Source organism: Thermothielavioides terrestris, chromosome 1 (assembly GCF_000226115.1).
Source record: "Thermothielavioides terrestris NRRL 8126 chromosome 1, complete sequence".
In the NCBI taxonomy this organism is placed as follows: domain Eukaryota; kingdom Fungi; phylum Ascomycota; class Sordariomycetes; order Sordariales; family Chaetomiaceae; genus Thermothielavioides; species Thermothielavioides terrestris.
This window is the reverse complement of record NC_016457.1, coordinates 9434340-9460938: the sequence shown is the minus strand read 5'-3', so window position 1 is coordinate 9460938 and position 26599 is coordinate 9434340. Positions and strand designations below refer to the sequence as shown.

Below are 26599 nucleotides of genomic sequence, written 5' to 3'. Positions count from 1 at the left end.
AGAATGAAAAAGCAAGTGCCGAAGACCTGACGGGGTGCTGGGGTCGTTGTGCTGCTGCTGCTGGGCTGACTTCGTGCGCCTGTTGGCGCATAGGGCGTCGAGGCCAGGGGCTAAACCGCAGGCTCGGTAGGACGGTGTTGCCAGCGGGGTCGGCTGCGGAGTACTCGGGCCGGTGCCATCGAGACATTGCGTTGCTCTGAACTCCCGACGAGTGTTAATTCCTCCGATGAGAAGTCGGGTTGCGGACACTAAGTCGGGCGAAAGGAGCGGGTGAGCCCAAGGTCTGTGGAGTGTCAACGCTGCCAACCAACGGTGTCCCACGCTCGTCGAGCACACTGCAGAGCGGCGGTAAAGCTGACTCGATAAGGAAGGCCTGCGAAACCTAAGACCATGTTTCTTTCCAATAATTACAAGTCCATAAGAGCAACAGTTGAACCCCACAGCTTAGACGCGCAAAGACTCTGCTCCATGAAACACCTCATATCGTACAACGCAAAGTGGCGGCCTAGCCCAGGGTCAGGACCATGCCTTGCTTCAGGGCGTCAATCTCGGCTTTGCTGAGCGGGTCCTTCTTGTCAAAGCACTTGCTCTTGCGGGCCGCGCTGCTCCAGGTGGTGATGTCAAGGTTGTCGCCGCCGATGGGCGAGTTGCTCGAGTAGTTTTGAGAAAGGAACGCGGAAATGCCTCCTGCTTCAACCTTATATTTCTTCAGAGCCTTGGCGAAGCCAAACGGATCGGCCTTCGCCGTGCTACTAGACTCCGGGTCGGGCAGGGCCACGTCGCCACGGGCTTCGGCAACCGTCTCGTCGATGTCGTGCGGACCAACCAGGTCGATCTCGTACTTCCGAGCATAGGCAAGGATCTGGTTGTCGAAAAAACTTGGCTGCCACTTTTTCTTGTTCTTGGCCGGCCCCAGCGATTCTTCTTTCTCGTCCTCCAGCAATCCATACTGTCTTGCACCCCGTGCCCAAGCCATGAACAGGGCCATGACCAGTCCGAGATTCTTGATCTCCGAGTCCTTGGACAAGAGTTGCTGGCGTTCCAGCTGGGCGAGCATGGCCATGAAGAGGCGGCCGATGAGCTCGAAGGTCGCGTCGACCGTGTCCCCATCATCAATCCTACCCCCCACGAGCAACTGTCAGTCAAGCGGGTTCTGTGAATAAGAGGAGGAAGGAACCAGAGCGCCATACCCAGTCACGCACCAACCCTCAGTCTGGAGAAAGAAAGCCAGGCACTCGCAGACCGCCCACTGCTCCTTGTAGTTGCCGGCAGCTTCCTCGTAGTCAAGCACGAGGTTCTGCAGCATCTCCAGGACGCCGTAGCCCAAGTGGTCGTTGAAGGTGTACATGCTGAAGTTGTCCGGGTCCCGCAAGGCGAAGTGGGTGCGCTGGATGAGGAACTTCAGCTTCCCGGCGGCCGACATCTTCCACACGTGGTCGGGGTGCTCCGAGGCGGGTGTGTCGCACAAGCACGTCTTGCCGCCGTCGCACACAGAGCGCTTCTTTTTGGCGCCATCCTCGCCGTCCTCGGCCTCTCGGTCCTCCTCATCGTCATCTTCCTCATCGTCATCCTCCTCCTCGTCCTCGTCGGAGTCCTCGCCGTTCGGGAAGGGCGGCTGGCACAGGCAGACGAAGCTGTATGCAGTGACGGGGTTTTGCATCTTCAACTTGTAGTGGGCGTCGGCATTGGCCGAGCCTGACACAGGCGACCAGCGTTTGCTTCTGGGAATCGCCGGTTCAGACGCGGAGCTGGCGGCGCTGTCGGCGCCATCAGCAGCCGGCGCTGCGGGGGACTTTTTGGGGGCGCTGGAGGGCCCTGCTGCAGCGCGTTTCGGTGGCATATCTGCAGTGGCGTGTGCTCTGACAATGGAAAATTGCTGCTGATGGTTGGCACAAGGGCTAGAAAAGCAGTTTTGACTGAAGTTTAAACGGAGTTCGAGAAATTTTCCAAAGCATCCAAGGTTAGGGAGTGGTTTGGGGACAGATGACTTCGCGCGACGCGTCGCGCATGACGTTTTGTATTCCGTATTGTTTGACTTCGCTGGTGACTGCCCAACCGGGTTAGCCCGCCACAAAAGCAACTGTGCTGCTCCCCGAGTTCATTACCTTCCCCATCCTTGTCTATCTCACCGGCAATAATGACTGTTATCTGTTCCACGACAGCCGGCTGTGTGCAGTACACGTCGGGTCTCTGCGGCTAACCGATGCAGCTACACGCGTATCTCCACGGAGGGGCGGAAGTGCAGAAGAACATAATGCGGGGGCAACCCCTCGCCGAACATGCTACAATACCTACCTAGGTACCTAAGGTACACTGCTGCCAGCCCGCCCTGACTGCCCGAGGGCCAGCGAAGGCCAATCCATCAACCGCCGAGCGATATCACAACCAATCTGACAGAGGAGATGCAGGAGATGCAGCAGACGCAGGAGATGCAGGGACTTGCCGCCTCGCTTGACAGCGGCGTCCCGGAGCCGGCTGACAAGCCCAATAGTATCAAGAGAAATAGCTGGAAAGGGAAAAGGGCTCGTTGCAACAAGAAAGATTGCCAAGGGAGATTGCCAAGGGCACACGCATCCTATCAGAGGCCCCAATCTTCAAAGGTCCGCAGGGCAACGACATCACGGCCTTGGAACGCCTCGTTGCTGCTGAGGTGGAACGCCTGAGAGCGGACCAATGTCGTGCCTTCTTCGACTTGACCAACATCCACGGAAACGCCTGCAGCCAGCCCCTCGGCATCGCCAGAACCAACGCGCTCCCTCTCGGGTCCAACGCCCGCTCCGGGGGAGATTGGCGCGAGGCTATATGAGCGTAGCCGTGCCCACCGCAAGGAATCGCGGTGCATCCTCCCTCACTAACGCAACCCTCCATCCTTGTCACTACCCAGCATCCGCCGTCTCCACGTGCCTTGCTCTCTGGCCGCGACTGAGCTGGCCACCGGCCTCTTCCCCCTCCACCGCCTCCACTCGCTCTCCGGAAGAACATGCAGGCTCTGCGGCCTCGACCCGACGACCATCAACCTCGTGTCCTCCGCCAAAGGGACGTGGTCCAGCAAATCCCCGCCCGCCGCCAGGAGGTCCGCGCGCAGCCCCATCAGCCACGGATGCACAGCCGTGACGTAGTCATGCACCGTCACGAACCCTTCCCCGCTCTCCCCGGAACCACCACCATCACCACCACCACCACCACCCGTCCCCCGCACGTCAGCCGAGCCTTCTTCTTCCGCGGCCTGTCCCCGCCGCAGCAGCGCAACAGGTGCGTGCCGAACTCGGCGTCCGGCTCCTCATCCGACGCGGGATCGTAGTCCGCCAGCGGGCCGAACACGCTGTTCTCGTTCTCCGCCGCCGCCGGCGGTGGGCCCGGCTCGCCGTGCGCGCGGTGGAAGTCGAGCTAGAGATCCTCCCACATGTCGAGCTGGAGGACGCACCGTGATGGAGGAGACGGCGGGGTCGGTGAGCGGGGCGTGGGCGAGGGACGGGGTCGAGGGGGTGCCGTCCGGGGAGAAGTAGGGCCATAGTGGCGCGTCGGGGTCGTATGTGATATCGGGCATGATAAGGATTGCTGTTTCCGGGGGGCTGGTGAGGGTCCAGTGCAGGCGCAGGGCGGCGGCGGAGGGCCTGACGGGTTGGTGAGCGTCCTGGAGGGCCTCAAAAGTGGGGAGGGTAATGTCTGATCGGCACTCAGGATGTGAAGACATCGTTGCTGAGTGAGGGCGTTGGAAGGCGTTGCGTCGGCGTTTGAGGGCTTGGATGCTGTGAAGGTCGCAGCTAGTGAAAGGATAGGGGTCCACTTTCAAGACAGCTGATAACCTAGAAGCCTGGCTTCGAATTTCACAACTGCTGCCTAGGAGTGCCTGGATAAGCGGGGCCCAACTGCTTTGAGAGCCAATCGTCCAAGTGAGGTGCTCATTGGGGCTTGGTCCTGTCCTTGGCATTGAATCTCATTTCTCTTCAGTACTCATCTCAATCACAATAAGGTATATGGGAGTGAGATCATTATGAACTCGTCACAAGATGGCCACTCAGATGCTGAAGGCTGATTGAATTGCCCTGAGTTGAACTATTTGCGTAACCATGCTCGTCCTCCATCTCAAGGAAGAGTATGAAGGTAAGGTATATTCACTCTCTTCCCTTATTAAGTATATTGCAAGATCGGTACCGAATGTTGGCCCTACCAAGGTAGATGGAGGCTGAAATCCAATGTTCCCATATTCTCGGAAAGCCATGCTCGGCGCCAGGAGCTGCTCAACCTGAACGTCGGCGATGTTTCAACGAAACGTCCTACCCAGGCCCTCCGGGATAGGAAGCTGCCTACCATGTTGCCCAGTCCTGAGTCAACCTCCAAGTGCATCCCTGCCTTTCGTTCTCTTGATCTCTTGTCATGTCTCTTCCTTGGGGGACCTAATGTGGCAAAAAACCTGAAGACTTGGCTTATTGGCCTCGGCGGCTATCGACCGAACCGCCGGCTCACCTTTAACCTACCGGCATTCACTATGGCCGCCCTGCTCTGACCGTTAGGCGACCCGCAGCCGCATCTGCGGACACAAGATCTTGGCGGCGAAATGCTTCTTTCCCTTCTCCTTCGGCGCTAGTGTCGCCGATGTGAGAGCGCGGTCACTCCTTGGGAATGAGCCGTGGCCGATCAGCTCCGTGATAGCAGCTAGTGCATTGGCAGAGACACGGAGGTGGTTGTTCCATCGTTGTTCCTGAACAGCAGCGAGTATTAGCACGGCCATCCTAAAAACAAGGTTTCCCTAGCAAGTCATGACTCAATGATGTCTACCCCTGAATAACTGCGGGCCGGCTCGCGGAGGAAAGCTAAGATCTACTACCCGTAACAATTTTGTGGCCGGCGCACACACCATGATCCGTCCCCGTTTGCATTCACCTGCGACCTTGAAGCCCTTCGGTTGAACTTCAGGGCCAACGATGGAATGGAATGGTGTTTTTCCATGCGCATTGAAGCTATTGGTCGGGCAGCCGTAAGGACCGCAGACTGAGTCCACCAATCCCAGCAGTCTTTGCTCGCTCTGGAGCACGGAGGTATGCCTGCCGCAAACGATGTTCAGCAGCCGCAGTGTTGAGGCTAGGTTTAGCTGCTGCGATGTGATGCTGGCCTAGCTGGGTAAGGGACGATGACGCGGCACCGTGGTGCGTGGTGCGGTTAGAGTTAAGGTATGCGTGACAACAATCTGTCCAGGGTTCAGATGCGCGCCAGTAGCATGTCGGCAAGTATGTAAGGTTGCATATGCGTGCATGCTTGGCTGTGTTCCCCGGATATGAGAAGGACGAGGTGGGCCCGTGTGAAGTGTAACGCTGGCTTCCAGATCAGCGAGAGGGACCTCGGCTTGGCGATGCCCTAGCAACGCTGGTTGTCACGGCTGATCAGCGATGAATCAACCGGGTAAGAGTTAGATCACCACATTGGTGGAACAACCTACCCAGCTACCGACAATTGGGCAACCCGGAAAGGGCACGCTGGCATTTTGCACCCGCAGACCAATTCAGCCGGGTGGGAACCACTTGGCCAGGGTACGGAGAACAAATCAAGGGCATCCGCCTTATTCTATGTGCTGTACATACGAGGTAGAATAACGCCGTTAACTGCGCCGCGAATGCATATAAATACATCCCCTTCGCCCGCCGTCCCTCATACGCTTCAACCTAGGGCCACACCGACGACCATCTTTTGCGCCGGCTTGCCCACCCCATCACCGCGATGAAACTTTCCCAAACCAGTGCTAGCCCGGTGGCTGCCGGCCTCGCCTTGCTTGCCTCGGCGGCGGGCGTTGCGGCGGCCCCAGCGGCTACCTGCGATCTTCCCACCACGTACAAGTGGAATTCGACCGGTGCGTTGGCGCAACCAAAGAACGGATGGACCTCGCTCAAGGACTTCACCCACGTGCCCTACAACGGCCAGCATCTCGTGTACGGGAGCATGGTCAGCGGCGGCAGCTACGGGTCGATGAACTTCGGCCTCTTCACGGACTGGAACGGGATGGGCTCGGTCAGCCAGAACAAGATGAGCCAGGCCGCGGTTGCGCCCACGCTCTTCTACTTCGCCCCGAAGAAGGTCTGGATCCTCGCCCACCAGTGGGGTCCCACGTCCTTTTCGTACAGGACGTCCAGCGACCCGACCAACCCGAACGGCTGGTCCTCGCCGCAGCCGTTATTCACCGGCACGATCTCAGGTTCCAGCACGGGCGTCATCGACCAGACCGTCATCGGCGACGACACGAACATGTACCTGTTCTTCGCGGGCGACAACGGCAAGATCTACCGCGCCAGCATGCCCATCGGCAACTTCCCCGGCAGCTTCGGCAGCTCGTCGACGGTCGTCATGAGCGACTCGACCAACAACCTGTTCGAGGCCGTGCAGGTGTACAAGCTGCAGGGGCAGACCAAGTACCTCATGATCGTCGAGGCGATCGGCTCGCAGGGGCGCTACTTCCGCTCCTTCACTGCCACCAGCCTGGGCGGCTCGTGGACGCCCAACGCGGCCACCGAGAGCAGTCCGTTCGCCGGCAAGGCCAACAGCGGCGCCACCTGGACCAACGACATCAGCCACGGCGACCTGATCCGCGTCACCAACGACCAGACCATGACCGTCGACCCCTGCAACCTGCAGCTGCTCTACCAGGGCCGCGCCCCCAACTCCGGCGGTAGCTACAACAACCTGCCGTACCGGCCGGGCCTGCTCACTCTGCAGCGCTAATCAAGCCTGTTGAGCATCGCGTGGAGGAAGACGGTAAACCGGGACTGCTTTCCGCAGTTCTGATGTATTTAGTTCTTCCCCCGTAAATATTTTGGATCAAGGAGACTCAACGGATCCGTTCCCCTTACTCATGGGCGCGTGTGAAGATCCCTGGACGCCTTCGAGAGTTCCTGCCGAATGACGTATTTTTGTGTCTCCAGGAGAGACAGAGCAAGACATTGGCAACGACTCCACATGCTTGTCTCAAAGTTCGACGCATGGGCAGCGCCAAGTCGCTCTTCTTCCTGCATCTGGAAAGACGGCAGACCTCCGCCTCCCTGCTTCCGACTGGCGCGCTTCTAACACCACTCCGGCACATGCATGCATGCACCCCGAATGACCCTGCATGTCCCAAAATTGGCGGGTCTGTCAGAGAATCGATGGCTGGATTGGGAAGTCGGAAGGAAGTAACCGAGAGTGCGAGTACAGCTACACAGTAGAGGTGTGACGGCAAAAACAACAGGCGCTGGAATACGCCTCGAGAGAGCCGGTTATCGTCAAGGAGCAGTTCACATTCCCAAAACAAGATAGTCATGGAATCGTCTGTAAATATCTCAGCGCTACCCTGACTAGCGAAGATGCATATTTGCCGCCATTGGTTCCGAAATGAGACGGCGTCAATGTGTCCCTGGCTGTTGAGTCTTGTCACACTTGCTCATAGACATACTGACAAGCTGAGGCCACGCCTAGCAGAACTGAGAGGGCTCAGTACCAGCCGATGGCCAGAATAATGCGCCCTACCTAGTTGGAAGGCAAGTGCGCAACCCGGCGGAAAGCTTGTCTGAACGCGGCCTGGGCATTGTCCGGCATCTGCTCCCACCGGGCGGCGATGTATCCGTCCGGCCGCACCAGGTCGGTGCGGACGCGGCTGCGCGCGCCGTTGCACGCGATCAGGTACTTGCTGCGGACGGTGAAGGGCGTCTCGGTGGCGTTGTCGACGGCCGTGACCGTCACCCCGTCAGCGTCTTCGGCCCAGTCCGTCACCGTGCACCCCAGCCGCAGGTCGCCGCCGCCCAGCTCGCGCACGCGCGCGCGCAGGATCGGCTCGATGCAAAGCGAACGCCGTTGTCCTGGTGATCCGCCACTCGATAAGCTTGGTCATCACGCTGCGTTCGCCAATTGCGCTGGAAAGGGTGGGCTGGAGGTACTAGGCCTGTCTGGCCCGCAATCCTCCGGAGTTGCCGCAAACCGACAAGTACCCCGATTCTCTTCGTCCTCGCCAACGCCCTTCGCGCGCTTGTCTTCGCGTTTGCCTGCCTAGAGACAAGAGGCGAGCAGCCTACGCCAGCCCTGCCATGCTATCGCAAGGCAAGCTAACTTTCGTGCACAGGCAAATCACTGGAACAGATCGGCGAGAACTTCGGCGGCATCCAAAAGATGCGCGACATCGAGTTCTGCCTGGGAAGGACGTGACGGAAAGAAACGGGTGGCGTAGAGCCACATTACATGCCTGTCGGCACAAACATTATTGTCTGCGGACAACTCCCGCTCAACATCCCCCCCCCCCCACCCGGCCCCCTTCCCGGCCCTTCGGCCCCTTAACGCACTGTGTCAGCAACGCAAGACGCCATTAGCACCCGGTATCATACAAGTTCCCCTTGGCGAGATTCGTCCCCGTGCGGTTCTCGAACCCAATCCGCACCAGCGTCTCCCCCTCGGCCTGATACCGCGGCCAGCCCAGCTTGCTGAGCCCGTTGGCGGGATCCTTCGCGAACGCGGCCCACGCGGAGCGCATGTACTTCCCGATAGCCGGCTCGGCCTGCGTGTCGGCGACAAGCGTCTGGTTGGTGTTGCCGAAGAGCACGGCCATCTCGGAGCTGTGGTAGGCGCCCGACGGCGGGGTGCGCGCCAGCTCCGTGTTGGGGAACACGCCGAACCAGCGGTAGCGCCAGGTGGGGTGGCCGTCGGTGACGGCGGAGCGGGCGGCGCGGGCGGCGGCGGGGCACACGAACTCGGCCTGGTTCTCCTGCGTCCAGAAGCTGGTGTCGTTGTCCTGGCCCGGCACGAAGACGCGGAAGAGGCCGCCCTCGTTGTCGTTGTTGCCGATCAGCAGCGGCACCGCGGCCGCCGGGAGGGCGCTCTGGTTCGAGAAGACGATCTTCTCGTCGATCGTCGGGGAGTACGGGTGCGGGAACGGCGTGAAGATCGTGTTGAACAGGGTGCGCACGATGGAGGAGGCCGGGACGGACTGCATGCAGGTGAGGATGGCGTCTGCGGAGGTGCTGTTGGCGGTGCCGCAGCCGACCGCGGAGGTGGCGTTGTACCAGAGGGTGGCGGCCTCGTCGGCGGTCAAGGGCTTGATGCCCTGGGCTGTGCCGGATTGGGAGATCAGGCCGGCGACGATGGGGTCGGAGGCCCAGGCGGTGGAATAGTGATCAACCGAGGCGCCGCCAGCGGATTCACCGAAGAGGGTGATGCGTGAAGGGTCGCCACCGAAGGCGGCGATGTTGTCGCGGACCCATTCGACGGCCAGGCGCTGGTCCAGGAGGCCGAGGTTCTGGGTGCCGTTCGGGTCGCCGGGAAAGCCGAAGATGGTGAGTCGGTAGCTGCGAACGTTAGTGCATTGGGAGACACGGTGGCGAACGCGGCGAACTCACTTGATAGAGACAAGGACGACATCTTCCTGATCGGCGAAGTATTGGCCCCAATAGTCCCGGAGCCTGCTGCTTCCTGGATGAAGTTGTCAGACTTGCTGCCGGGCGAGGAGTAATGATTAGCCACTGGGCTGAGCCTCACCAGAAACAAAGGATCCACCGTGGACAAAGACCATGACTGCCTTGCGCTTCTCCCCGGTCTGCGGTTTGGTCCACACGTTAAGTGTCAAGCAATCCTCGCTGACCGGAAGGCCAGGGTTCATGAGATCCTTGAGAATCGCGCGGCCGACGTCGGTGATTCCGTATTCTTGGATCAAGGACTCAGGATAGTCGGCATCGTAGGAGCTGAGGTTGGACGGAATGCACGCCGGACCCTGCACTTGTGTTAGCCGGTCTGTCGTGAAGGTAGTGGGAGGCGGAGTCGCAGGGGAAGTTGGACGCACGAAGCTCTTGCCATCAATCTTCTTGCTCCCGTTGTAGCGGACCGGAGGCTGGAATCGAAGACTCCCGACCGGCGGCTCGGCGTAGGGAATTCCAAGATACTCAGACACACCCGGGGCTAGAGACGCCGCGTGTCCGCCCACGGGGCCGCTTGTTGTCTTGACTGTTTGTCCGACTTTCCATCTGGTACACCCAGCCGCTGCCGTCGTGGCGGCCGCGAGTGCGGCGGCAAGGATTGCAAGGTGCCTCATCCTCGACCGCCGGAGAAACGAGTGATGCTGCTGCTTGGTTGGAAGATAGAGAGAGCGATGGCAGCAGCGCAGCCGAGAGCAATACTGCACAGTAAGGCCTCCATCCTGGCGGGAACAACACGCTTTTATGCCTTTGCGGTCGTCCCCTTCTCAGCAAGCACCTCGGGCGATCACAGCGCTTCCCCCTGTGTATGCAGTGTACCTAGTCAGCGTTGGCCCCACAGTCACCAGCTCTGCCTTACGGCCTGATCGGCTTGAATGCGAGGCTGCGTGTGTTGTCAAGCGCACGACACTAAGTTTGGGGTGGGGCACAAGAAGTTGGTCCAGAGCGGTTGTCAATTGGCCGACTTGCCCCCTGGAGAGTCAACAGGCTTGGTGGATGGTGGATCCGAAGTTTTTGTCGGGGCCAAATACGAGCTGTCTGTTTCGCACGAACGACAACAATGACATTACTGTAGCATGGCGATCGACAAAGAGGCTCTGGTGGCTAGAGGTTATAGAGGTCCCGCCAAGACTAATTTCGGCCAATTGTCGGCAATGTTTTTACAACGTTTTTACACAACCCCGCTCGCCAAGGCGTTTGCTCTATCACCAAGGGTTAGTTCGCCGGGGGTACGGGGGCGGCGCCAGCCTCCGCTAGTTAGGGTTCAGGTTAATGGTTAGGATTCGGGTTAAGGTTAGGGTGCGGGTTAACTTTGTTTTCTTTTTTTTTCGATTTAGTTGAGGTTTTACAAAGTTGTTTTTACAAGTCTTTACGGTTTTACATTGTTGATATTGCTCGAAGTCGTCGCGGCCCCGATTACCCTGTGGCGATTGTAAATACTTGTAAGCGGCAACCTCCGAAATTAGTCTTGGCGGGACCTCTATAACCACGACCCTCTGGTGAGCAGGAACTTTCCTGCTGATGTTCTGGTCCCTGAGTGATCGAGCTTAGCGTACGGAACTACAATTGTCTCCGAAACCCATGGCCGACCAAAATCGTAGCTGCCTGGGCAGACTCGTGGTCACCAATAAGCGCTAATACACGCCAATACGCGCGATACGGATGTGGCCTACCCTGCATCATGCGGCGCATGCGGCTTGGGCATCTGGCACCGTCCTTGGGTATTTGTTGCTCGACTTGACGCGGCTTGTCAGCGCCAGACTTAGCCACAGTCGCCAGCCGGGAAACCGATCTCTCGGAGGCGCGCCGTGTGTGCATCTGATGCCCCCTCGCCACATTACCGTGCCCGACCTCCCTTTTGTCTCCCATACAGCCTACCAAACCCGGTCTCATGCATGACCTGAAGGATGTGCGATGAAGCCTTGCCTTTCCGGGGAAGAACACGAAGAACATGAATGGCGCATTCGAAGGACCACAGCGGAGATGCCCGGCCGAGCTGGCCTCATGCCAGGCTTCAAGACCTTTGACACACCTTCAAGCCGATGACGCGTTGGTGAAACGCTCAAATTAGACAGGCCTACACTTACATGACCACGTTCCGCTGTGGCTTAGTGTAGTGTAGAACCACACAACCCTTGTTCCCCCCCTCCCTTCTTCCCTGTGGTAGTGAAATGCTGCGAGATGCTCACTCAGGCCCCTTCGAGGAGATGATCAATGAGAGTTCGCGACAGGTTTTCGATTGCCAGTGATGAGCTCCTTGAGGCCCTTCTGATGCCGCCATACTGTCGCGGCCCTAGCGGCCACGTACAAGCCGACAAATGACCTCAGTTGGTTGGGCGCCGGCGTGTCGCAGCAGTCCGGGTCCCCTAGTAGCGCGGTAGTGTCAGCCGCCGCCGTGTTGGCGCAGATCCATCATGGATGCTGAACACGACCAGCGCCTTCCCGAAATCTTTTAAGGCCAGCTCCATCAGGTTGGTAAGGCCAAAGTAGTCGGCAAAGGTGCACAGCTTCGCATAGCTATCTCAACAGCTTGTCAAGCTTGCTCGATGGTGGGGACGCGAAGCTTGCAGAGCCGAACGGGTTGGCGACGAGCTTGAATTTTCCCACAGCTCTGGTTTCCCGAGCGCGTCGGTGTCAAACTCGTGGTTGGAGTCGAAGAACACTTGGTGGTCCTTGCTCGAGGATGGTGCTGCAGTTGATTTGTCCCCGTCGACTGCAGGACTCGTATCCCGTTGTAATTTCGGCAAGTTCCGAGAAGTAACTACACCCGAGGAAGGTTTCCTCATCAGCCCATTCTAACTAAGGTAAGGTAATTTCGCGTGCCCATCGCGTGGTAGACGTTAAAGAGGTCCCGCCAAGACTAATTTCGGCCAATTGTCGGCAATGTTTTTACACCGTCAGTACGTCGCCAAGATCGCTGCGGGGTTTGCACTATCGCCAAGGGTTAGTTCGCCGGGGGTACGGAGGGCGGCACTAGCCCCCCGCTAGTTAGGATGTAGGTTAAGGTGAGGATATAGGTTATAGTTAGAGTACGGGTTATCCTCGTTTTCTTTTTTTCGATTTGGTTGAGGTATCGTAAAGTTATTGTTGTTGCAAGTCTTGCGATTTTGCATTGTTGATGTTCGAAGTCGTAGTGGCCTCGCTCACCCTTGGCGATTTGTAATTACTTGTACGCGGCAGTCTCCGAAATTAGTCTTGGCGGGACCTCTTTAACGACGACCCATCGCGTGCCTCTTGAAAAGAGCCGTGAGCAGGTGCCGAGGGCAGGCGACAGCGCTGCGACAAGGGCCGAGTGCATGGAGCACTTGCGCTTGTGAGGACCGATGATGAACTTGAACGGTTTGGATGCCGCGACTCTGCACGAACAACTGTGGTTATGTAGATTGGCGGATGCGGGCACGTTTGCGCGTGCATGGATGGGAACATAACGCCTTCCAGGAAGTGGGCCCCATCTTGACGAATTGTCACAACGGGCAAAAGGACATCCTTGCTCTGCAAAGGCTAGGGGCACCCTATATACTGTGCGACACGAATGTAAGCGTCGTAGCATGCCCTGCGAGTAATCTATTTAGGGTGAAGAAGTGAAATCCAGGTCGGGCGTTGCAATGTGTGTCTGGTCGATCTTGGAAAGGGAAAGAGAAACATTAATACCTCAATTTCTGTGTTCGCGGGAACATGAGATTTTCAGCACGGTGGTGTTGGTGCACTTCCAACAGAAGGCCGCAGAAGACGTTGGTTCTTGCCCGACGAGCTTGCTGAGTCATCAACTGGATTTGAACCATATTTCCGATTTTGCATCCTCCGGTTTCAACCTTGGAGATCGTTCAAAGGCGTCCAAAACCGGTCGTCCCAAGCACAGGAAACCGCCCCCTGGAACAACAACGAAGACAAGAATATATCGCCATTATAGGAGGCCGAGAACGCGAATCTGCAACGAGAATTTCACTTTTATTCTCGGTTGAATTACTAACTTTGCATTGTTCAGGTTGCGTTCTTGGAGTTGAAACGGTAGGGAACGTGTTTTTTCCGACTTCTGCTGTCGTATGAATCTCATGTCGCCCTGTAACATACAAGTTTCACCAATGAGTTGCTAACACCTGCTTATAGCTAACTAAAACGCATTTACGACCCTTCTCTATGTTTTAGCTACCTTACTTAATTGCCGCTTTTGTGTTTCTGTTTATTAAGGATGCCGACGCTACTATCCTTCGACTAGCCTAATTCAACGGCTGGCACACCTTGGGCAACCTGCCTGTCTCGTCGACCCAGGATGAAGGAGCCTTCCGTGGTCGACCAACAGTGGGGCTACTGTCCAAAGAGCGAGGGCGTGGTGATGTGGACTCGGCGACCGAGAAACCGGCGTAGTCCTGCATTAGCACAGCAATCGAGGAGTAGCAATGGAGTAAGACCGTAGCTTGCTAGGATGCCTGTTCTCGAGTTGAGCGGGTCGCACTACACTAGGTACTTTCGGAGTTCTCGGAATACCCGCCCAAATGGGCTGTTAAGGCATGCTGGCAATGTTCTGTCTAATCTAGATCTGCCTTGCCGACATAGCGTACACTACATTGTGCGTTCACGGGAAAATCAAATTGTTTGGGAAAGAAGGTCGTGTCAACAAAAACAAACAACAGCCGGCTAATTGATTATTTCCATAGTTTTTTCCCTTTTTTCTTTTCGTCTTTTTTGTCTTTTTTGTCTTTTCTTTTCTTTTCTTTTTCTTTCTCTCTTTCTTGTCTCTCACTCTCTCACTCACTCTCACTCACACACACTCTCTCTTTGTGTGTGTGTGTGGGTGTGGCGAAAAATACCATGAATCGGGTGCGTCAACCTTACAGCAAGACAACTGAACGTTCAACTCAAAAAGATGAAGTATGCTAGTGCCCAGCAAATGCCCGAAGGTCCAGGACACGTGCCGAAACGGTAAATATCGCCGTCAATCCTGCTTCTCCAACAGGGACCGGAGTAGGCCGGTGGACAGTTCGCGGTGTTCCTCCACTAGCTTCTGGAAGCTGCTGGTCGTCCACAGGCTCTCTGCCCAGCAGGCCGCGTACATCACCACCATGGACCTCAGCCGCGCAGGTCTATCGTCCTCGTAGCAATAGCTCAACAATGCGATAACGTCTTCCACATTGTCGGGGCTCAGATGGAAAGTGACCAAGGCTTCCCCGAGATTGCAGAAGGCTTGGTCCATCAGCCTCGAGATTCCGTAAAAGTCGGCGAACACATAGAGCCGGGCATGGCGAAGGAAAACATTGGCACCGCGCCTCCGGGTGTTCGAGCGGGACATGGTGAGGGTCGGCGGATAGTAGTCAGGAACACTGTTGCCGATGAGCTCTATGAAATTCGCCCACTGCTGCGTTCTGTGTTTCCTGGGAGCTGGCCGAGCATCTCGGAATAAAGATTCCCGTTTCCTCTTTCTCTGATCGTGCACGGTGCGATCCGCATTAGGCGCATTAGGCGGCCCGGCATAAGCGTGCTGGACGAACGCGAGGAATGTTTCTTCGTCGACGGTCTCCCACTCGGCGTGCGACTCTCGAGCCTCCTTGAAATTCGTATTGTTGACAAGTGCGGCAAGCGCAGGCGACTGTGCAGCAACCAGGGCGGAGTGCATAGTAAATTGGCGTTTGTTTGGCCCGATAGAAAACCGGAAGGGTCTGGAGGAGACGATCCTATTTTCATTTGTCAGTTCTTGGGAATTGAAGTGGCTCCATTGATTTGAAGCGAGACAGCAGTGAGGCGCACTCTTCCCACGAGATGGGTGGCATCTTGATTCGGCCAGCTGGTGTGTGATGCTCTCGGCGGAGAAGTTTTGCGCTTGGCTATGTGATTTCTCGAGAGGCGCCGTCAACGTCGACGTCGCCGTCGTCGTGACTGTGTTCAGTGGATTGGGAGGATGATCAAGAATGGATTTGGAAGACAAACCAAACTCCTGGGGGTACAATTGGAGCGATCGATAGTTAACCAGGCGACGAGGCGCCACGCGTCGAGGAAGGCCAATCACGCGGAGTGAACAGCCCAATTTCGCTTCGCTTCTCGCGCCCCTGACCTGTTGGGTCGCCGGACGAAACAGCTGAACTCTCCCGCCTCAATCCAGCAAACAGGAACGCACTTGAACACCTCATTGTTGGCGCTCAAGACCATGGTACTTCTCAACATTCCAATTCTGCGCAGTGGCTCTGGCACGAGGCCAGGCTCAGAGGCAATACCACATTCTCGAGAAAGACTTGTTAGACGATTACCTAGCGGCCTACCCACTTCTCCAAAGATCCCGGGGACCAGCGGCCGACTGGGCGAGCCAAGGATTGCTGGAGCTGCCACTTGCAACAGCATCGCCGTGGCGGTTCGGGGATCGCGATCCAGGTAAAGATGCCTGGAAGGGCAGGATAGGGGTTTTGGTACCAAATCAGCGAAGGAGGTTGAACTCGTTTACCCGTGTTTGGTGACGTCACGGCGCATTAGGTATCACATTAGGGCGCAAACCGTTTCCAGGATGGCATCCAAACTGGAAATCGAACAGAACGCCGAGTCACAACATGAGCACACTATCCCTCAGTTACGGGAGATGGATAAGCTACAGGATGGGAGCTCTTCCCATTGTTTCCTTCATTATTTTTCTGCTCAAGGACAACCTGTACTTGGTACGGCGCTCTGCCTGCTTCCACGCAAAAAAAAAACGTCGGAGACAAACACATCCCCATCTCGGCGCGCTACCTTGGCCTCGGTCGTTCAGACTTCCAACTGCAAGGCACGATTTCATGCAGATCTGGATCCTGAATCCTGGCGGCCCCGACCAACTTTCCGCTACTAGTCCATCCCCGTCCATGTACAATTACATCATGTCCAGAGCTATACATGCACTTAGCCTCCAGGTTGGATGCGACGCTCCCGGCATGTTTAAACCAATCCGTACGCCTCGGCGATGAGTTTATCGACGTTCCCCTCCGCATCTCAATCTTCTCCTGAACCCTGCGGCCGACTGAACCGGTCCACCTTCACTCCAACGAAGCCAGCCTTGCACTCGCACCACAGTCGGCCAACCCACACGCTAGCAAACCAGCCATGGCTCCCTTTCCGCCTCTCCCCAATCTCACACCCAACCTTCCCTCCCCCCGCGCCATCCTTATCACAGCCGCTGCAAACCTCGACCCAACCAAAACCCTCCCCGACCTCCTCCACGGCCTCCAAATCCACCCGCGACAAACCACCTCCGCCCCAGGCGCCACCGTGACCGTCGTCTCCTCCGGCCCCACCTCGTCGACTACCGACCCCAACGAAACAACCACCCTCTCAGGCGGCGCGATCGCGGGCAGCGTGATCGGCTCCATCGCCGGCTTCCTACTGCTCTTCTGGATCGTGCGCTCGTGCACCAACCTCGGCGCGCCGCCCGGCGAAGTCGAGAGCCTGCCGCCGCGCCGGCCGTGGTACGCCGGCGTGCGGGCGGAGTACCCGGACGAGCGGTGCCCGCCTGCCGGATACGGCAAGAGTCGGGGCAGGGGTAAGGGCAGGGGTAGGCGGAGGAGTCGGAGTGGTGCTGCCTATTATCGGGAGGAATATGGCGGGTCGAGGAGGGCGAGTGTGGCTGAGGTGCCGCCGGTCGTGGTTAGGCTGGGGAGGAGTCCGCGTCTCGGGTATTATGGGTAGCTAAGGGGAAGGGGATGGCGAGAGGGGATGGAAGTCACAGCAGCCGCGGGGGGGGGGGGGGGGGGTGTATTCACGCGGGGAGTGGATGGCTGCGGTTGGCTGGGTAAGGGTTGACGGACGGTCACTTGGGTTGAGGGAAGGCCGCTGTGGTTTGGCCGAGGCCGTGGTTGGACTAGGAGGAGCGGATACGAGAAAACCGGCAAAAACATACAACACAGGGGATTCCCCAGTCGTCACCGACCGGAGTACTAATCCTGCGGTCAGTAGCTTATCTAGGGGAGAGCGGACGGGATCCCGAGTTGTCTACTGCCTATGGTCGTATGTGATAGGCAGGACTCGGAGGTCTGGCTTATGGTGTTGTTGTTATCAATGCTGGGCGTGCAAGTCGTCGAGGGGTAGAGGGGTTGAAAGGTTCTGGACTCGGCGCGACGCGAAGTTATGGCTGGTGGGGCCCGATTGTTGTTGAACGATCGATGCGTACTTCTAAATCTTTGTCGACGCAACGAGGTTTCTTGTCCCAGGTTGGGAGTCGAGTTGACTGGCAAAGCTGTGAACTTAACTCGGGACATGTGGCCGCTTGTACACTTCTCCAGCATTCATCATCACGCAACAGGAACGGTCGGAAAGGGCCGGAACAAAGCTGGGACGTGGGATCAAGCATTCCACGAAGTACATACTTGCTCAAAATCACCCGCAGCTTCCCGCACACGTGCGCAGATGCTTGATCCGCACCAGCTCCTCCTGGCCTGTAAATAGCCATCGAGTCCTCCCACAGCAGCTTCTCGACGTCGCGGCCATAGAGATCGATCACTCAGCGCAGGTCGCCCCTCATGCCGAGATAGGTACGCGCCCTTTTTGTCCATAGCAGCGAGGCCTTACTTGAAATCGACGGCGTGCGTGAAGTCGGGCTTGACGCCGTTGCGGTGGAAGAGTATGACGCGGCTGGGGTCGTGGTCCATCGTCTGGCTGACTACCAGTGGCAGTTACGCCGTAGACCTAAGGCGACTGGGACCCGGCGTCGTGGAGGACTAGAGTGAAGGACCTCTCGGTAAGCGACTCTCGCGTAGCAGGCTGTTCCCGTTATGTGATAGGACGCTGGCTGGACATCGCGACGGCCGAGCACGCCGTCATGAAGGCGCATGAGATGGCCGGTTTTGAAAAATCTTCAGATGCTGTGGATGACTAGGCCGAGGAAGTTCATGGCGTGCGTCACGGTAACGGCGCAGGCCGGACTCCAAAGGAGAGCCGAGGCGAAACAGGTGAGCAGGTTGTAGAAGCCCAGCCGTTTCAGGCCGCCGGGATCCAATGGACCCAGCCGTGAGCGTTCCAAGAGCGAGTTCGGAATGCGTCGGCACAGCTTGACCATCAGGTATAGTACACCAGAGCCATGTTGCCGTAATCGCGACTACCGCGTCCTCGGGACTGAATCTGGTCCCAATCCACCGAAGCTTATCTTGCAGCCATGATTTACCTCCGACTGGTCAGTGTTTTATGGCTCACACGCTCGCAATGATGGCCCCGGGCTTGCGTGATGCAACCGTATCCACTGACTTAGCGATTCGACCATCCCATGCTGAACTGATGAATACCCGATGTGGGATCGAAAGGCAAGACGTGTGGAAATCTGACTTGGCAATTGTTCCGTTACCGGCCCTCTCCAAACTGTTTAGCGCCGGTGTTGCGGATGATGTCGGAGCGTGGGGAAGTGGCGTGCTCGACACTCGACTAGGGGCAATCCACAACGCCCATTGCTGCCGTGCACGATCCTGAAGTGAATAGTACTTACCTGAGCACCTAGATTTGTTGTATAATTGGAATTATCCGAGGGCTACGGAACTGGGATCGTAAGCCCTGTTCAACCATCTGGCCGAGCGTGCGTTCTCTGGCTTGAACCAGCCACGGAAAGTCATAGCGTGTAAGCAGCGCATCATTGATGACATGGCGACTTCACTCGTCCATGAACCCGCCAACGGCATTGCTGGGGAGCGCGGGGACACCGAGGCGCCATCCGTCCGAGCCACGACTCTCGAGAAAGTGCAGCCAGCCAGCACTACTCCTAATGGCGACACGCACAGCTATCCCAAGTCCAGGCTCACCTTGATTGATCGTTTCATTGACGAACCTCGCTCGCTCAAGGTCGGCGTGATTGGGGGTGGCCTCGCCGGCATCCTAGCAGGGATCCTGTTTCCTGCCAAGGTCCCAAACATCGAGCTGACAATCTACGAGAAGAACCACGATTTCGTGAGTGCTGTTGTCCTTCCCACACTCAACAGTTTTGGTTGTCCATGAGATCTAAACGAACGGTAGGGTGGTACCTGGCTGGAGAATGTGTACCCCGGTGTCCGCTGCGATATCCCGTCGCACGTTTACCAATCCACCTTTGAACCCAACCTTGACTGGTCCGACCAGTTCGCACCCGGCGCCGAGATCAGGGACTACTGGCAGAATGTAGCCCGCAAGTACGACGTGTACCGCTACGCCAAGTTCCAGCACCAGGTCGAGGATGCCGCGTGGGACGGCGAGGAAGGCGTGTGGCGACTGAGCGTGCGCAACTTGCGCTCGGGCGACGTGACCGTCGAAAATGTCGACGTGCTGTTCACTGCCATTGGGAGGTTCAACGCCTGGAAGCTGCCGGACTACCCCGGCATGTCCGAGTACAAGGGCCTGCTGACGCACGCCTCCAACTGGGACACCTCTTTCGACCCGCAGGGGAAGAAAGTCGCCGTCATCGGCAACGGAGCTAGCGGCATTCAACTGGTGGCCAACCTGCAGAAGGTGGTCGCGCGCCTTGACCACTATGCGAGGAACAGGACGTGGATAGCAGCATCCTGGGCCGGCGACGAGCGGACCCTTGAGGCCCAGCCGATAAGCAAGGAACAGCAGGAGTCGTTCAAGGATCCGCAAACCTACCTGGCGTTCAGGAAGGAGCTGGAGGACAAATACTGGCGGCGGTTCAGCAGCTTTTTCAAGGGCTCCGAACTGAACAACGAGCTGAGGGCCCAGTTCATCGAAATCATGAGAAAGAGACTGGCGAAGAAGCCCGAGCTGCTGGACGACATGATCCCGGACTTCTCTCCAAACTGCCGCCGCCTCACGCCGGGGCCGGGATATCTCGAGGCACTGACGGAGGACAACGTGGACTACATCCGGACGCCCATCCGGCGCTTCACCGAGAGGGGCATCGAAACCGCAGACGGCAAGATCCGGGAGGTCGACGCCGTGTTCTGCGCGACGGGCGCGAACGTCGACCTGGTGCCGCCGTTCCCGATCCGGGCCTGCGGGCGCGACCTGCGCGACCTGTGGCGGCCCGGCGGCGAGTTCGGGTTCCCACACACGTACCTCGGCCTGGCCACGCCGGGGTTCCCGAACCTGTTCTTCATCCACGGGCCGCACGGGACGGGCCCGTCCGGCACGGTGCCGCACAGCGTCGAGGTCCAGCTCGCGTACTACGCCAAGGTGCTGCGCAAGGTGGGCCGCGAGGGCATCAAGTCGCTGCAGCCGTCGGCGCGGGCGGCCGAGGAGTTCCTCGAGTACGCCGACGCGTTCTTCGCCACCACCGTGCTGGCCGACGGCTGCAGCTCGTGGTACAACGGCGGCCGGCCCGGGGGCCGCATCCACGGCGTGTGGCCCGGCAGCGCCGGCCACGTCACCGCCGTGCGCAGGGAGCCGCGGTGGGAGGATTTTGAGTACGAGTACCTCTCCGACTCGGGCAACAGGTTCGCCTGGTACTTTGGCAACGGCTGGACGAGGAAGGAGCAGGACCCCGACTCAGACATGACCTCGTATCTCAAGCTCCCCGGAGAGGTTGATCTGAGGGACCTGCATGAGTTGTGGTGGGATTTGCCGTGACATGTGCCATTGGCGAGGACTGAATCAGGATCTACTTGCTTTACAAACGGGCATGAACTCAGTTGGCCGCAGCATGGAGGATTGGACAAACGCTGAGCCTGTCCTAACTAAGTGAAGGGACCGTCTCTGGTTATCTGAGATTCTGAGGTTTTGAATATCAATTCACCCGTTGACTTGGTCATGGAAACGGCGAGATGGAGTTACTAAAGTCCAGAATGGATAAGTGCCATTACGTCCAACTTCTCATGCGTGCTGGTTCGCCTGTGACCTACGACGGATGTCGCGCGGCGGTGAGGATCGCGTCTTGTCTCATTACTCTAGCTTCGGCCAACTATGCCAGATACGGAGTGTCAAGGCATCATCAAAGCAGTCTTTGACGAACTAAACAGGGGGCGGGGGTTGTTAGGGTCAGCTACCGTGGGACGTCGTGGGGGCTCCGGGGATGGCGTGCTCCTCCCAGTTGGTAACGCAAAGACATGGGGGTGCAGCGATTCTGCACTTGGTGGTAACAGCGTGCCGGCTATCTAAGCACAAAAGCGCGGTATGCCTTGAATCAGGAGCAGCAAGCCAAGAGTGCTTCAGCAGCTCGGCTTGTCGTACCCTCTTGCATCACCCGGCCTTCATGATCACAACCTAAGGATAAGACAAAATGACGGACACAGCGGCGCATAATGAGACTGAGACTGCTCCTCCAAAGGACCAGCAGTTCCCAGGTAAAGCAAGAGCATGACGGCGAACGTCCGCTGCGTGACAGTCTCTAGTCTAACATGACCCAGTCAAATGGTACAGGTCGACGTTCTACAACATGACCGTCCTTGGTCTCTGCAATTTCGCTGCTCCGGGCATCTGGGGAGCCATGAACTCGCTCGGCGCCGGGGGTGCCGCGAGCCCGCATCTGGTCAACACGGCCAACGCGCTCACCTTCTGCCTCATGGTCGTCTCGTGCTACTTTTCCAGCGCTCTCGTGCACTACATCGGTATCAAGGGGGCGCTGATCTTCGGAACGTGAGCGCTATGGCCCCCCGTTCCCCGCAACTGAGCTGACCAGCTGGCGACAGAATCGGCTACGCGCCGTACGCGGCGGGCCTGTACACGAACAACCGCTTCGGCACGGAGTGGCTGATGCTGTTCGGCGCCGCGCTGTGCGGCATCTCGGCGGGCGTCTTCTGGATGGCGGAGGCGGCCATCGCCATCGCCTACCCGGAGCCGTGGAACCGCGGCAAGGCGCTCGGCTACTGGCTGACCTACCGCCTGAGCGGACAGATCCTGGGCGGCGCCATCAACCTCGGCCTCAACGCGGACCGCGACGAGGCCGGCAAGGTCTCGTACACCGTCTTTCTCATCTTCATCGCCCTCCAGGCCACCGGCCCGCTCGTCGGGCTGCTGTTGAACAGCCCGTCCAAGGTGGAGCGGAAGGATGGAAAGAAGGTCAGCCTTGCGATCCTGCAGAACCCGTGGTGGGAGATCAAGGAGACGACAAGGCTGTTCTTCAGCAAGAACTTTCTCCTGCTCCTCCTCTTCATCGGACAGGCCGTGTTTGCTGAAGCCGTGTTCTTCACCTACCTCGCACGTAAGGAAGTTCCCAAAAATCACCAGAGCGTTGTCATGGCAGTTGAACTAATCATGTTTGCGGAAAGTGTGGTTTACCGTCCGGTCTCGCGCTCTTGGCTCCTTCTTGTCCGGCATCGTGGCCGTGACAGCGGGTAATATCCTCGGGGTAAATGCTCCCGCCTCCCTCTTCCCTGGCGCCGCTCCAGCTCCTGTGATCACAAGCTAACCTGCCTCCACAGAACTGGCTTGACCGTACGAGGTTCTCGCTCAAACTCAGAGCCCGATCGTCCTTCTGGACCATTGTCACGCTCCAAGGAGCCTGGTGGATATGGGCCACCGTGCTGGTCACGCGGTTCCACCACACGCGACCGACCTACGACTGGTCCTCTCCTGGATTCGGCAGCGCCTTCGCCGTGTTTGTCTTCCTGACGCTCGGCTTCCAGCTCAACTATCTGTTCCTGTATGGCATTTCTCCGGCTACGGCCACCCCAGTGAGGTTTGCTTGATAACTGGCTAGCTAACCGTGGTGTCGCAGGTATTTCATCATCCACAACCTCGCGCGCGACGAGGCAGAGGTGGTTCGGTATGCCGCGCTGCTCCGGGGGACCGAATCCGCGTGGCAGGCCTTGAGCTATGGTCTGGGCTCCATCGAGATATTCGGAGAGGTCGGGAGTATTTACCTGAACTTTGGGCTGTGGGGAGCCGCTATCTTGCCCGCGTGGCTCGTTCTGAGGCACTTTGGCGCTGCAAAGACCCAGACCAGCGTTGTCCAGAACCTGGAAGACAAGAGTGGGGTCCAGAGCGCGTCCAACTCTGCAGAGGAGACGTGAGATGTGGGGAAGGAGTGGTTAACGCTGCTTTCGAGCGGCCGAGGGAAGAGCCCAAGAAGTATCACCAAAGCAATGGCATGGAAGCACACGGCTTAGACGCAAAACTTTGGAACAGAAGGTTCTTGGGGTTCCGGGTATGTAGCGGTAACGCGTTCAACCACACAATGATGACCCCAAGAGGGCCAGCGGGCTCCCACTCGGTGACATGCGAATGGCCTGCGTGTAAGCAATTGACCTCTGGAACCAAACAATTGATCCGATCGACAGCGTCAGTATCTCCAGGGGCCACAAACACCCTTCGTCGTGTGAGGGGCTCCAGCAATGTTCCCAGCTTATCCCCGTCGGCCGTTGAAATGCATCATCTGCGCTACGTATCACGCAATCCCGGTCCCAGCCGCGAGCGAAGGACCGGTCCCGGCCATCGGAGCTTTGGTTAATAATCGTGGTGCTCTAGACATGGACCTCCGGGAAAGGACAGCGGGAAGACGACGACGCTATTAACATCTGGACCGGACTGCGCGCCGCCCTTTTCATTGAACCACCGGACTCTTGGGTTCCAACCTACGAGGCAAACAATATAGCAATGGCGTCGGCAGCCGAGGGCCCCGGGCCCAAGAAGAAGCTGGTCATAAATGCATTTGTCGAGATGTGTGAGTGACGGATGACTGCATCTGCCTGGGTGCGCGGTGCGTGATGGTAACCCGGCAACAGGCAGCGGCCACCAGTCGCCGGGTTTATGGCGGCATCCTGACGACAGATCTTGGGAGTTTGACAACACCGAGCATTGGGTCGAGCTGGCCAAGATGCTTGAAGAGGCCAAGTTTCATGGCATATTCATCGCCGACGTGCTAGGTAGGAACTTTGAAGGTTCTCGAGAAGGACACTCGCTCACAGCGGCTTCAGGAGGGTACGATGTCTACAAGCAGTCGCTCGATCCTGCCGCTATCTCCGGAGCTCAGTGGCCCGTCACTGAGCCTCTCGTGGTCGTACCGGCCATGGCTGCGGCGACGAAGAGCATTGGCTTTGGAGTGACCGTCTCCACGACCTATGAGCAGCCATACCACCTTGCTCGGCGGTTGTCTACCGTCGACCATCTTACAAACGGGCGGTCAGTTTTCCCAACTGTTCATAATCGCGTTGATCCCCTTGGACTGACGAAGTGATTTCAGTGTGGGCTGGAACGTAAGAAGCTCTGCCTTCGACTAAAGAGAGACTCTCTAACGAGAATACGACCAACAGATAGTGACGAGCTACCTGGACTCGGCCGCGCGCAACCTGGGGCGCACTGAACAGCCCGCTGTAAGTCGGATACCCTACCCCCAGCCGAGAGTGGTTTGGGGCCTGTGAACACACCCAACTAACGACGGGAAATGACCACAGCACGACGACCGCTACGCCCAAGCCGAAGAGTACATGCAAGTGATGTACAAGCTCTTCAACTCCTCCTGGCGGGACGACGCGGTCCAGCTGGACCGGCAGCGGGGGGTGTACACGGCGCCCGAACTCGTCCGGCCGATCAACCACGTGGGCCGGTTCTTCAGCGTGCCGGGCCCGCACATCGTGCACCCGAGCCCGCAGCGCACGCCGCTGCTGCTGCAGGCGGGCACGTCGCGGGCGGGCAAGCAGTTCGCGGCGCAGCACGCCGAGGCCGTCTTCGTGTCGGCGCACGCGCCCGCCGTCGTCGCGCGCAACATCGCCGAGATCCGCCAGACCGCGCGCGACGCCTTCGGCCGCGACCCCGCCGCCATCAAGGTCCTCGCGCTGGTCACGCCCGTGCTGGGCGCCACCGAGGAGGAGGCGCGCGCGAAGCTGGCTGAGTATCGCCGGTATGCGTCGCACGAGGGCGCGCTGGCGCTGTTTGGTGGCTGGACTGGCATCGATCTGGACCGGTATGGCGATGACGAGGAGCTGCGCCAGGTGGAGAGCAATGCGGTCAGGTGCGTGCTTGCTTGCGGGAGTGGCTTGACTCCGCGCCCCTGCGAGTAGGGTTCTCTTGCTGATTTTGTTATGCTGGTCAAAGGTCGACGGTGGAAGGCTATGCGCGGTTCGCGCCGACCAACTCGAAATGGACGAAGCACACGGTTGCAGAGCACGTCAGCATCGGCGGCAATGGCCCCGTCCTGGTGGGCACGCCGGCGCAGGTGGCGGACGGTCTCGAGGCCTGGGTTCGCGAGGCCGACGTTGACGGGTTCAACTTTGTGCGTCTTTCTCGCCCCGCAGCAGATGGATGATGAGAGGGAGCTGACACACGCACAGGCCTATGTGCTCTTCCCGCAGTCATTCAAGGACATCATCGATCTGCTGCTTCCCGAGCTCCGACGGAGAGGGCTGTTCTGGGATGACTATGCGGTTCCAGGAGGGACCTACCGGGAGAACTTCTATGGCGTAGCCGGGCAGAAGTACCCCCCAGCGGAGCATGTTGCCGCCAAGTACAGGTGGGCTGCCGGCGTCCCTGCGAGCGAGCACCAGATTCCCGGCTAGGACGAGTGGGGGGCAAGTTGCTCGGACCAATATCAAGGCCGGTTAGGGCGGCATTCTTGAGCACAATGTTGCTAAGCTGGAAGCGACATGGGAAAGGACGGGGGCAAAGGAATGGTGAAAGGTCTAAAATTCTTTCATAGTTTGAGGCATATATGCGGAGAACTCAAAGATAGGACTGATGTTTCGTGGTTTTGTTGTTTGCAGTCTATCTGCCTGCCCCGCTGATTCCGTAATCTCCTCAAAAAGAGATCGCAGGATCGTCTTCCCACACAGGAGGAACCATCAACCACCCGCCTCAGTCTCCCTTTTGAAAAACAGAGCCAATACCTTTGAGTCTCATTGTGGTGTAGTTCTGCTCCCCTGACTTTCTATGAGCCTGCTACCTCCTATCGTACCTCAGCTGGTAGTTTGGTGGTGTCCTCCCCCCTTCCCCCCTTCTGGTAAACTCCAGCATCCGGCCTCCCTTCACTTGTTCACACGCCACTGTCCGCCACCACCGCATTTCGACTTGGACGCCGCATCAACTTCGAGCCTTGCGCCTGAGCCCCCAATGTATCCATGAATATGGTGATGGGAATACTCAAGCAGCGGCTTCAGCCACGCCAATTTCAGGCTTCACACGGTCGCTCGCTGGTCGATGCGTCTGTGTCAGGCAGCCAAACCGCTTTCCCCGTGTAATGTGCACCGCCATACGAGCACTCATCGCTCGTCCCTCGGCGTGTACCCTACCTCAATGGCAGGCAAACATCAAATAATCAATCAATATTGGGTAGGTAAAAACGGTGCTCGCACCAGGGTTAGGGTCCGCGTGCTTCTTCGGGTGTTTCT

At 58.1% G+C, this 26599-nt stretch overlaps 11 protein-coding genes across 11 annotated transcripts; 7 read left to right on the top strand and 4 right to left on the bottom strand.

Annotated features, from left to right (window-relative positions):
- Positions 1–351: 351 nt before the first annotated feature.
- Positions 352–2125, bottom strand: THITE_2110955 (uncharacterized protein). Its single transcript, XM_003650953.1, has 3 exons — positions 2106–2125; positions 1191–2047; positions 352–1118 (listed from the first exon to the last, which is right to left on the bottom strand). The coding sequence occupies exons 2-3, from the start codon at positions 1838–1840 to the stop codon at positions 506–508; spliced, it is 1263 nt and encodes a 420-aa protein (XP_003651001.1). The 5' UTR covers positions 1841–2047; positions 2106–2125; the 3' UTR covers positions 352–505.
- Positions 2126–2402: 277 nt separating this feature from the next.
- Positions 2403–2806, top strand: THITE_2086155 (uncharacterized protein; the record flags this gene model as incomplete). The annotated part of the gene is made up of 2 exons (XM_003650952.1): positions 2403–2490; positions 2583–2806. 2 exons carry the CDS (start codon positions 2403–2405, stop codon positions 2804–2806), a joined length of 312 nt encoding a protein of 103 aa, XP_003651000.1.
- Positions 2807–2851: 45 nt separating this feature from the next.
- Positions 2852–3694, bottom strand: THITE_2086154 (uncharacterized protein; the record flags this gene model as incomplete). Its single annotated transcript, XM_003650951.1, has 3 exons — positions 2852–3226; positions 3322–3387; positions 3425–3694. The coding sequence occupies 3 exons, from the start codon at positions 3692–3694 to the stop codon at positions 2852–2854; spliced, it is 711 nt and encodes a 236-aa protein (XP_003650999.1).
- Positions 3695–5531: 1837 nt separating this feature from the next.
- Positions 5532–6773, top strand: THITE_2110954 (glycoside hydrolase family 62 protein). Its single transcript, XM_003650950.1, has one exon. The coding sequence runs from the start codon at positions 5716–5718 to the stop codon at positions 6709–6711; it is 996 nt and encodes a 331-aa protein (XP_003650998.1). The 5' UTR covers positions 5532–5715; the 3' UTR covers positions 6712–6773.
- Positions 6774–8320: 1547 nt separating this feature from the next.
- THITE_2037188 (uncharacterized protein) lies at positions 8321–10036 on the bottom strand (the record flags this gene model as incomplete). The annotated part of the gene is made up of 4 exons (XM_003650949.1): positions 8321–9296; positions 9348–9420; positions 9487–9718; positions 9788–10036. 4 exons carry the CDS (start codon positions 10034–10036, stop codon positions 8321–8323), a joined length of 1530 nt encoding a protein of 509 aa, XP_003650997.1.
- Positions 10037–14205: 4169 nt separating this feature from the next.
- On the bottom strand, positions 14206–15280 carry THITE_2110951 (uncharacterized protein). Its single transcript, XM_003650948.1, has 2 exons — positions 15162–15280; positions 14206–15088 (listed from the first exon to the last, which is right to left on the bottom strand). The coding sequence occupies exon 2, from the start codon at positions 15028–15030 to the stop codon at positions 14353–14355; it is 678 nt and encodes a 225-aa protein (XP_003650996.1). The 5' UTR covers positions 15031–15088; positions 15162–15280; the 3' UTR covers positions 14206–14352.
- A 715-nt stretch (positions 15281–15995) lies between these two features.
- Positions 15996–17109, top strand: THITE_2110949 (uncharacterized protein). Its single transcript, XM_003650947.1, has one exon. The coding sequence runs from the start codon at positions 16479–16481 to the stop codon at positions 17058–17060; it is 582 nt and encodes a 193-aa protein (XP_003650995.1). The 5' UTR covers positions 15996–16478; the 3' UTR covers positions 17061–17109.
- Positions 17110–17145: 36 nt separating this feature from the next.
- Positions 17146–17526, top strand: THITE_2042175 (uncharacterized protein; the record flags this gene model as incomplete). The annotated part of the gene is made up of 1 exon (XM_003650946.1): positions 17146–17526. One exon carries the CDS (start codon positions 17146–17148, stop codon positions 17524–17526), a length of 381 nt encoding a protein of 126 aa, XP_003650994.1.
- A 1332-nt stretch (positions 17527–18858) lies between these two features.
- Positions 18859–21147, top strand: THITE_2110948 (uncharacterized protein). Its single transcript, XM_003650945.1, has 2 exons — positions 18859–19301; positions 19368–21147. Exons 1-2 carry the CDS (start codon positions 18999–19001, stop codon positions 20907–20909), a joined length of 1845 nt encoding a protein of 614 aa, XP_003650993.1. The 5' UTR covers positions 18859–18998; the 3' UTR covers positions 20910–21147.
- Positions 21148–21452: 305 nt separating this feature from the next.
- On the top strand, positions 21453–22987 carry THITE_2110945 (uncharacterized protein). The gene is made up of 5 exons (XM_003650944.1): positions 21453–21622; positions 21686–21914; positions 21968–22479; positions 22547–22626; positions 22700–22987. The coding sequence occupies exons 1-5, from the start codon at positions 21559–21561 to the stop codon at positions 22964–22966; spliced, it is 1152 nt and encodes a 383-aa protein (XP_003650992.1). The 5' UTR covers positions 21453–21558; the 3' UTR covers positions 22967–22987.
- Positions 22988–24442: 1455 nt separating this feature from the next.
- THITE_2110940 (uncharacterized protein) lies at positions 24443–25838 on the top strand. The gene is made up of 4 exons (XM_003650943.1): positions 24443–24589; positions 24671–25227; positions 25311–25488; positions 25547–25838. The coding sequence occupies exons 2-4, from the start codon at positions 24713–24715 to the stop codon at positions 25769–25771; spliced, it is 918 nt and encodes a 305-aa protein (XP_003650991.1). The 5' UTR covers positions 24443–24589; positions 24671–24712; the 3' UTR covers positions 25772–25838.
- The last annotated feature ends 761 nt before the right edge of the window (positions 25839–26599 follow it).